The 11138-nt window shown below is 37.3% G+C and overlaps 1 protein-coding gene across 1 annotated transcript; it reads left to right on the top strand.

Moving 5' to 3' along the window:
* Window positions 1-715: 715 nt before the first annotated feature.
* On the top strand, window positions 716-10586 carry LOC114263185 (Pentatricopeptide repeat (PPR) superfamily protein). Its single transcript, XM_028203690.2, has 3 exons — window positions 716-3978; window positions 4082-4140; window positions 10133-10586. The coding sequence occupies exon 1, from the start codon at window positions 849-851 to the stop codon at window positions 3561-3563; it is 2715 nt and encodes a 904-aa protein (XP_028059491.2). The 5' UTR covers window positions 716-848; the 3' UTR covers window positions 3564-3978; window positions 4082-4140; window positions 10133-10586.
* Window positions 10587-11138: the final 552 nt, after the last annotated feature.

The following is an 11138-nucleotide window of genomic DNA, read 5'->3' as shown; positions in this document are numbered from 1 at the left end:
AATAATTCTTAATTAAATTACATTTTATCATATATTAACAAATATTAATTATTTATTTTACTACCACACCTATTATTCTTTTTATTATTTATATTATCTATATTATTATTATTTATATTTTAACTCCTAAACTTTTAATAATTATATCATTTTACAAAAATTACACATAATAATATATAATAAATTATATATTTTCCGAACTGAGATTAAATAATATTAATATAAATTCTATAAAATAATTAAAAATCTAAGTTGTTACATCAAACCTTAAGGCTAGGCTAGGTCTCGGCTCAGACCTAACTCAAGCCTCATTTGGTCCGACTCGACTTATTTAGGGCATAAAACTTGAGGTTGTATTGTATACTTTCAAACTAAATGATGATTTCAACTATCCAATAATGTTTTACTCTCATTGTCAAGTAAATATTATATGTTCATCAAATTTTTGATAAATATGACGTAAACAGAATTTTTGTATAAAAATTGCACCCAAAATAATATGAGAATTTATGATTACCAAAATTTTGAAAAATAATAATATGATATATTATTTGTTTTTTTTATTTATTATTTAATATTAAAATTTTACTACTAAGAAAAAATATCATGCATATCATAAAAAAATATAATTTTGCCATAAATTCACGTTACAATATGTTTAAAATTTTATGTAATTTTGTGCTTTGTTTTAGATGGATTTAATGTGTAAAAAATTGATTTGTAAACGTTTTAAGGTTCTTACATCTTACAACGCTGCAATCTCCTAATTTCTCTCTCTCTCTCTCTCTCTCTCGCTCTCTTCCAAATATATATCTGCGTGTATATACATATATACGAGTCTGCTCTGCATGTTGATTCCTACGAACAAACTTCTGAAGTTACGACTCAAGCCTTCTCATGTACTGAAACAGTCTGTTTCCATGCTCTCATCATTTTCTCTTCCTTTTCCACCCAACCAAACGGTATCATCAGCATCCGTAGACGATACCATTTCTCGCATATCGCCTTTGATAAACCAACCCAATTGGGAACAAAGCAATCCCCTAAAATTACTGGTTTCTCACATTCCTCCACACGCAGCTTCCAATGTTATTGCACAGTACAGTCACAACATCGAGCTTGGGATTCGGTTTTTTAGATGGGTATGCAAGCAATCAACGCATTGCTATGATTTAGATAGTAGAATTTATCTATTGAAGTTAATGGTATGTCGTGGTTTATTTGTGATTTCACATAAAGCTATGATTTTTCTGATCAGAGAGTGTAGTAATGGCGAGGATGAGATTATGAAGTTAATGGATGCGATTGAGAACATGCGGGAGATTGGGTTTAGGCTTAATTACCCTTGTTATAGCTCTCTTTTGATGTGTTTAGCTAAGTTGAGTATGGGTTCTTCGGCATTTTCGGTGTGTCGAAGAATGGTAGATGATGGGTTTGTTCTTGGGGTTGTTGATTACAAGTCTATAATTAATGCCCTGTGCAAGAACGCATTTGTTCAAGGAGCTGAGATGGTTTTATCAAGAGTTTTGAGAGTTGGATTTGATTTGGATGTTCATATTTATACCTCTTTGGTGTTGGGTAGTTGCAGGAAAGGTGATCTGGTGGAGGCCTTCCGGGTGTTTGATATAATGTCTGAAGAAGATGGCTGTAACCCCAATAGTGTTACATACTCGATACTGATTCACGGTCTATGTGAAACCGGTGGGATTGATGAAGCATTTCGATTGAAGGAAGAAATGAGTAAAAAGGGTTGCCAACCAAGTACACGTACATACACGGTCCTCATCAAAGCCCTTTGTGACATAGGATTGACTGACAAGGCATTATGCTTGCTTGATGAGATGGCTATGAAGGGATGTAAACCAAATGATCACACTTACACTGTATTGATAGACAGGTTGTGTGGCGAAGGAAAGATTGAGGAAGCTAATGGGATGTTCAGAAAGATGTTAAAAGATGGGTTGTTTCCTGGCACGGTAACTTACAATGCATTGATCAATGGTTATTGCAAGGATGGGAGGGTTGTCTCCGCTTTTGAGCTACTTAGTTCGATGGAAAGGAGAAATTGCAAGCCTAATATCCGCACCTACAATGAGCTAATGGAAGGGCTGTGTAGAGTAAATAAACCTTTCAAAGCGATGTTGCTATTGAGAAGGGTTGTTGATAATGGCCTATTGCCCAGCAGAGTATCCTACAACGTTCTGATTGATGGGTTCTGCAGGGAAGGGCAACTTAGTATGGCATTCAACATAATGAATTCAATGGACACACTTGGCATTGAACCTGATTGTCTTACTTATACCACATTAATTGATGGGCTTTGCAAACAAGGGAGACCAGAACAAGCAAATGGGGTCTTAGGTTTGATGATGAAGAAGGGAATATCACCTGATGAAGTAACATTGACTGCTCTTATTGATGGGTATTGCAGGAATGGTGAAGCTGGAACTGCATTTATGCTTTTTGAGAGAATGGTTGACCGTAGGCGTTTGATGAGCCCGCATATTTTCAACTTATTCCTTCATGTTCTCAGCAAACAAATTAGGGTGAACGAAACAAATGCAATGTTGGGGAAGATGGTAAAGTATGGTTTGGCTCCTTCTGTAGTGACTTACACAATATTAATTGATGGACTTTGCCGAGCAGGTAGTACTAGGCATTCTTTAAACATCTTAACACTTATGAAACAAGTTGGTTGTCTCCCAAACGTTTACACTTACACTGTTGTCATCTATGGCCTTTGCCAACAAGGGAGAGTAGATGAAGCAGGGGCTCTTCTCTTCAAGATGTCTCTTTTAGGATTGTCTCCAAACCACATTACATATGCTATATTGGTAAAAGCACATGTTAAAGCTGGTAGGTTGGATTGTGCCTTTAAGATTGTGAGGGCCATGGTTAAAAGTGGTAGTCAACCAAACAGTCATATCTACTATGCACTGCTTATGGGGTTTGTCATGTCAGGCAAAGCAACAAATGAAGGAGCCATAAGTTCTTTAGGTGGTTTAGGTGCTAATTCCTCGCTTATAATGGAGAATGATGATGATTATGTTTCCAATCATGTTTTCAGAGAAATGGATGTTGACAATGCTTTTGAACTTCTAGATAAGATCAAGGAATGTGTTGGTTCCACAGTGGATTTGTATAATTTGTTAGTTATGGGTTTGTGCAAAGTTGGAAGAATGTCAGAAGCAGGTCATCTTGTCCAAGATATGGTGAAATGTGGTTTCTTTCCTGACAAAGCTGTCTCTTCTTTGATCATTCAGCACTTCTGCAAGGAGAAGAACTTTGATTATTGTCTTGAGTTCATAAAACTAATTTTCAATAACGGTTTTATTCCATCTATTTCATCGTACTGTTCAGTGATACTTGGCCTTCGCAAAGAAGGGAAGGTTCAAGAAGCCGAAAAACTGGTCTCTGATCTCTTAAGATATGCTGATGTTGATGAGAAAGCTGCAGTATCACCCTATATTGAGTTCTTAGTGAAGGAAGATGAACCCTACGAATTCCTTGAGGTTCTAAAACTTGTTGAGCAAATGCATCAGAATGAGAGGCCAATTATTTAATTTCTAATCCCTTTTTTTGGGTAAGAATCAAGCAGGCAACATGATGCATCAGCCTTAGATCATTACCAAATGTGGATTATTTAGTGATGACAGCATAGACATCTTTATGTCCATATTAATCATTTGATGTGGAACTTGGGAGATTGTTCATGCCAAGAAGTTATATCTTCGCAGTAGGGCTGACAGTTGACTGGCAACATGCATGATAGATTCATCAAGCAAATTGATGTTATAATGCTTTGATCAATTTTCCTTAAGGCAATGTACCTTGACATGTGGGAGCTGAAGTAGCATGCAACAAGCAAAACTTCATCAAAGCTGATATATCAATTCTTGCTGGTTTAGTTTTTGGAGCTTTTGTTTGAGACAATGCAAGAACAGCAACTGCTAGGCTTTCAAAGTGGTGCAGACCGAGGTGACTGAATTCTTCTCTGCAGCCATGATAGAACTTGAATGATTTAAACTTAATCTCTAGTATCTATGTATATTCATTGTCTTTCTATCTTGTCAATTTACAGATACAAGCATTTCGTCTAGGGCTATCTCATCATATCAATCGAAAAGGCATAGTCCTGAGGTATGTTCATGTTCAATTTTCCCCCCTCCTTGACAATTACGAGTATATTATTACCGGTAGGAGTTAACTGAGTTCAGGAATATCCAAAACACCAGCAAGTATCTTTTATCTTTTATTTTAGTTACTTGTTCCCCTATCTCTCAATGATATCACTTTAAAGCTAGTTGACCATTGAATAATTTATAGTGAACTTTAATAAGGTTTCTGCAGAGTATATGAAATTGGCATAGAATTTTGATTTATTTTGCTGAATGATTATATAAGAAGCCTTATAAATTTGGTTTTTGTTGAGATGAATAGTAGTACAGATACTAATTATTGACGTTAATAGATCTAAATGAGAGATTAAACAAGATATGACAAATCTCTTGAAAACCTTGGTATACTCAAATGATCCCCTTTTTACTTCCCATCATGAATTTGCTTAGTAATGTTTGTCCCTTGATTTTTGATATATTATGCAGAGGTTTACTTGACTAGTAGCCATTGTTTAGTCAACATTACTAAATATGGCCATTCATTGCTTGGAATTTGTTGCTGTAGTAAATCAATGTATAAAGAGAAAAATACAGAGAGAATAAATGTATCTGATGATCTTATTATTGATTGATGTACATTGATATTCTGTCTATTATAAATGGTTCCTTATATAGATGTAGGTGTAGTGGATGGTGTGTAGTGGATGGTGATAGTGGTGTAGTGGGTTAGGTTTAGTGGAGTAGGTGAGGTGGTAGTGGTGGTAGGTGATGGTAAATTCTAACAGCCCCCCGCAAACTCAAGGAGGATAGAAACTAACCAACTTGAGTTTGGAGAGAGTAACAAAACAAGAAAATACATAATAATAAAAGAGGATAGGAGACACTGTATGGTCGTATCAGACCATTGGTGAAGACACTGTATGGTGGTGTCATAACGTTGTAGAGGACACTGTATGGTGGTGTCAGACCGATGTAGAAGACAGTTTATGGGGTCATGTCGGACCATTGTAGAAGACAGTTTATGGGGTCATGTTGGACCGTTGTAGCAGACAATGTTGTGACAGTTGTTGTGACAGTTTACGGAGTCTTGCTGGACCCTTGTAGAAACTAACCGGAATCAATGTCGGGACAGTTTACAGAGTCTTGTCGGACCCTTGTAGAAACTAACCGGAATCTATGTCGGGACAGTTTACAGAGTCTTGTCGGACCCATAAAGGAGCTAACCGGAATCAATGTCGGGACAGTTTACAGAGTCTTGTCGGACCCTTAAAGGAGCTAACCGGAATCAATGTCGGGACAGTTTACAGAGTCTTGTCGGACCCATGTAGAAACTAACAGGAATCTATGTCGGGACAGTTTATAGAGTCTTGTCGGACCCTTAAAAAGTCGCACCCTCAAAAGGTGTGCCCAATTTTGTCAAAAAGGCGTGCCATCAAAAGGCGTGCCCAATTCATCAAAAGGTGTGCCGGACATGATGGCGAGGCACGTGAGTGCCTTGGTTGGCGTGCCCGTTTGTCGTCTGGCGCCGAGCGGCGCATGATACGCGTGGCTGCCTTGGCTATATAACCAAGACGAAGGCAGAGGCTGAGGCAGAGAAAAAACTGAGAGAAACCTCTGAAAAAAATCCTTCGTGTTGCTGAGAAAGAGAGTTCCTTGTGCTGAGAGAGATAGTCTGTAACACTTTGTTGCCCAGAAAATGGCCTCGTCTTCCCGTGGACTGCTCACCCTCTTTCCCGACCTCAACGAGTCAACAAGAGAGAGAACTGGAGCGGTGGCACTGGAACCTCAACCGAGTGCCCCGGAGTTTACTCCGCTGAACTTTCCGATGCGGTCTGTGGAGCAAAGAATGGCAGTGCAGTCGGATGTGGAAGCCAATCAGTATACATTAAAGTCATGTGTGGAAACCATGACTGCGGTTACAAACTTGTCGAACCGGCTGCAGAGTAGGGCAAATGAGGTGCAGCAGTTAAACTCCCAGCTGGCTCTGCTCCAACGCATGTATAAGGATGCGCGAGCAGAGATAAGCGTGCTAAGGGCAGAAAACAAGGAGCTGAAGCGGAAGGCCACCGTGATGTTCCGATTTGGAGGGCCGCCATATGCTGCAGTGGAGGAGCAGGGAGTAGTGATCGTGCCCAGTGGAGTGGGAAACACGGAGGCAACACCGTTAAGGGCCGGCCAGGACGGAGGCAAGAAGAAAAGACCGGCGGCAGAGTAGAGAAGAAAAAATCCCGCCTGTGGATGAGGTTGTTTGTTTCTTTTTTTTTTTTTTTTTTTTTGTGTGGTGTAAAATGGTGATCGGGATTGATCCCAGAGATGAATAAAAATGGGTGTTGTGCAAATTTGTAAATTATGTGGTTTTTTTTTTTTATTTTTTATTTTTTATTTTTTTGTAAAAAAGAAAAAGATAAAATAAAATAAATAAAGGTAAAGTGGAGGTAGCGTGAAGCAGCATGAGTGGAGAAGGGTGGTGTGTAAAGTTTGAAATGTAATGATGAAATGTGTGTGCGCCACGTGAAGCAAAGCATCTAAGAGCCCACTGTTTGTTAAAACCCTTTTTTTTTTTTTTTTTTTTGGCTGGCCACCGCCCCACTTTTGTCAAAAAGAATTTGTGGGTTTGAAAAAAAGAGGAGAGAGAGAAGAAGTGGGGTGATAATGAAAATAATAAAAAAGATAAAGAGTAGTTAAATGATAAAAAAAAGAGAACAGAAAATACAAAAAGACCAGAGATGTTTGAAACTATATGGTGGTTTTGATCAAAAACCGTGGGCCAAATTACCACCCACGTGAGTCCCCTTCCCCATGTACCAACATCAATCAGCGCATCTTTACCTCCCAGCACAAGGCCATGTAAACTCCATGTCCTTTAGTGATTCTGTCTGCAGTGCTATAGCCTCTCTCTCTCTACAACAGAGATAGAGGGATGATGTTTATAGGTGTGCAATCCGGATTGACGGGCTCCGATTATGGGATGTGCCATGTGCACCGTTGATGTTGCTGCTGGAGTCCATGCTCTGAGCTCCGTGATGGTGACTCGTGGTGCAAGGGGTTAGTGACGCCGTTGGGGTAGTCGGAGCGTTGAAGGATTTGAGGTGGAAAAGGGTTTGAGGTGAGAACGACAAGGTCCACGAAGACGATGAAGAAGACGACGTCGTCTCGGTCAGATGCCTTCCGATCTCCAGTTTTCCGGGCAAAAGTCGTGAGAATCATACTGGCCGACGCCGACGCCACTGACTCTTCCAGTGACGACGAACCACAGGTTGTGAGAGTGAAGAGACACATCAGAGAGATCAATTTCAAGCAATCGCCTAAATCAGTAGCCAATCCAAGCAGTAAGAAGCGAAGCCACAGGACTATACGGTCGCCGGAATCTGACGTCACTCGCCAGAAAAAAGTTCCGCGGCGTCCGCCAGAGGCCGTGGGGGCGTTGGGCGGCGGAGATCCGAGATCCGACCCGAAGAAAGCGGGTCTGGCTTGGGACTTTTGATACGCCTGAGGAAGCCGCCACGGTGTACGACCGAGCTGCCTCCGTCGGATGGGGACACCTGGGCAAAGTGGAACTTGCTCTCCCGCCATTGCAGCAGGCTCTGACCATACTGCTGATGTCCCTATGTCTGAAGTGATTTCAGATGAGTTTGCTTTTGGAAGCCACACAGTAGAGAGGATTGTGGTGATGATCTTGAGCTTACTCTTGGGAGCTCAAGGACCAGGTAAAGAAATGCTGAGCAGAAAAGATGGCGTGGGTTGATGTTGGCCAGAACACGGCGTCGGTGGCTGTCGTGTGGGCCGACGGAGGGAAGGTATGTGGAGAGGTCCGGCGGGCGGCCAAGGCGAGGCTGCCGCCCGCCGGTAAAACAGAATGACTAGGTTGTTAACCTGGCTCTGATACCATGTAGTAAATCAATGTATAAAGAGAAAAATACAGAGAGAATAAATGTATCTGATGATCTTATTATTGATTGATGTACATTGATATTCTGTCTATTACAAATGGTTCCTTATATAGATGTAGGTGTAGTGGATGGTGTGTAGTGGATGGTGATAGTGGTGTAGTGGGTTAGGTTTAGTGGAGTAGGTGAGGTGGTAGTGGTGTAGTGGGTTAGGTTTAGTGGAGTAGGTGAGGTGGTAGTGGTGGTAGGTGATGGTAAATTCTAACAGTTGCAGTATTGTTGTATGTATTGAATGAACGGTCTATGCTTGTGATTGTATTTTGCTTGATAACTGGGGGATCATCTTCCATCATTGAAATAGTTGTCTATGGTAGCAGTATAGAGCATGCAAGATCTGCCTTATTTCTAATGCTGAGGGCATCTCCAACCATGCTCTATATCTTCAAATTTGAACCATCCTCCCTCTATTTTTCTACTCCAACCCATCCTCTATATCCTTCTCCATTTGAAAGGATGGATGTTTCATCCTTCAAATATAGAGGGAGTATGAAAAATGAGGGATGATCTCTATAATACTATTCATTTTTTTTTAAATATCAATTTTGTCCTTAAGCCCTTTTGCTATTTAATTTATATGCCACTTATATCCTTTTGTATTTTTTTATTATATGTTATAAAATACAAATAACTTTTAATATGTACATCTAAATTTTATAAATTTGGTATCATTAAAAATATTAAAATTATATCTGTAAAATGAGTCTAATATTAAATATATTTAACAAAAAATTAAAAATTGTTAATGTTGCAAAATTTATTGGAGTATCTCCAACCCAATCCTCTCACCAAGAGGATGAAAATAAATTTTTTTATTCAAAAAATTAATATAGAGTATGTCATTATTCATTCAAATTCCAACCATAAACCTTCATTTTCTTCTCTAAATATTTCCGTCCAAAATTAACCATCAATTTTCCCTCCATCTATTTTCCTTACCATCTATTATTTTATAGAAAATTAATTCGGATTGTATATGAGCTAATAAATTTTGCAACATTAATAATATTTAATTTTTAGTTAAATATATTTAATATTAGACTCATTTTAATGATATAATTTTAATATTTTTAATGATACCAAATTTATAAAATTTAGACAAACATATAAAAAGTTATTTGTATTTTATAACATATAATAAAAAATACAAAAGGATATAATTGGTATATAAATTTAAAATCAAAAGGGCTTAAGGACAAAATTGGTATTTAAAAAATATGAATAGTATTATAGAGATCATCTTTCATTTTTCATACTCCCTCTATATTTGAAGGATGAAATATCCATCCTCCCAAATGGAGAAGGATATAGAGGATGGGTTGGAGCAGAAAATAGAGGGAGGATGGTTCAAATTTGAAGATATAAAAGCATGGTTGGAGATGATCTTAGCTCCTGTACAATCTGAATGAATTTTCTATAAAATAATAGATGGTAAGGAAAATAGATGGAGGGAAAATTAGTGGAGGGAAAATTGATGGTTAATTTTGGAGGGAAATATTTAGAGAAGAAAATGAAAGTTTGTGGTTGGAGTTTGAATAAATAGTGACATACTCTATATTAACTTTTTGAATAAAAAAATTTATTTTCATCCTTTTGGTGAGAGAATTGGGTTGGAGATGCTCTAAGGTCTTTCAAAGTCACAGGACAGACATCTAGGTTTTACAAATGCTTAAAAGTTGGTCTTTTGGCTTTTCATTTTTTCAGTAAAAAAGTGTGGCGAAAAAAGTTGAAGTGTTTGGTAACCAAATAAAAAGATGGTTTTTCTAATAGATGTTAAACAACTCAGAATTCATAAATTTTCCATGTCTTTTCTTCTATACATATATAATTCTCACTTAGTGTTAAAATATATATATATATATATAATTCTCACTTATAAAAAAAATTAAAATATGAATCATTCTGATAGAAAAAGAAAATGTGATCGTGATCAAATATTTAAATTATGGAAATAGATACCGCAACCTCACGGGAATATTACATTGTCAATTCTGGTAGGTAATAATTTTTGAAGTTACTGTATAATGAATTTATCATTTTCTGTTGGATTCTTTTTTTTTTTTTGGGAAGGTACAAAAGAATTGGACGCCTGCATTGAATGAAACCATCTCTATGGAATCAGCTTGAAGTAATGTTGCATGGAGACCTGCTGGAGAGTCACATAGAGCTAGCCGAGCACAGCGTTTATGCGGCTGAGGGTAAAAGGTGGCAACAAGCTCGCCCAAGATTCCATCTTTGTGTTGCTGAGAGAGAGTGCATTTCAGCCCAAGCTTGCAAGAAGCAGTGCTTGACGAGCAACAAGGTTTGCAATCAACGCAACAGTAATTTGGAAAGTTACCTCCAAAATATATGTGAACCAAATTTATTCTTTAAATCTACACTGTACACTAATTTTAGATCAATATTGTGGGTACTTTGATTTATTATTTTGTCACTAAATTGCTTGATGGCCAAGTCTAGTCTCTCACGCCAAGATTCATAGGGATGATGATTAATTGCCCTTGATACTTTTTTATTGTTAAAATGATTAGCAATCTCTCTAATATGAGTGGGTTTAGCATGTCAAGGCAATATTTTCTATTTGATAAAATGATCAAGAAAATTGTACCATGTCTGTCTACACAATAATTTTAGTAGCCAACAACAACAACAACAATAATAATAATAATAATAGTATATACTTCTATTTTGGTTAGTGATAATAATAGAGTTGAAAACTTACATATCTATTGCCTCCTTGCCCTTGGACCTTGGCCCGATTTGGATTAACCAATCCAAAGAAAAGTAAGAAAAAAAAATTTTGGTTGTGTTTTTATTTTTTGTTTTCAATTTTATATATATATATATATATATATATTTTGGAACTGCTTTTGCACGAAATGAAATTAATGGTGTTTTTTTTTTTTTCTTTTTTATAATCTTTTCGTCATATTTGTTTTTAAAAACATGCAAAAAACAAAAATACAAAACAGTTTTTATTTTTTATTTTCAATTATATATATATATATATATATATTTTGGAACTGCTTTTGCACGAAATGAAATTAATGGTGTTTTTTTTTTTTTTTTTTTTTTA

Source organism: Camellia sinensis, chromosome 14 (assembly GCF_055761805.1).
Source record: "Camellia sinensis isolate YWXY chromosome 14, ASM5576180v1, whole genome shotgun sequence".
NCBI lineage: Eukaryota > Viridiplantae > Streptophyta > Magnoliopsida > Ericales > Theaceae > Camellia > Camellia sinensis.
This window is presented reverse-complemented; position numbering and strand designations above follow the sequence as displayed.

Bases quoted from the DNA above. Each gene is read 5' to 3' on its own strand.
- LOC114263185 (XM_028203690.2), top strand. From the start codon at position 849: ATGTTGATTCCTACGAACAAACTTCTGAAGTTACGACTCAAGCCTTCT.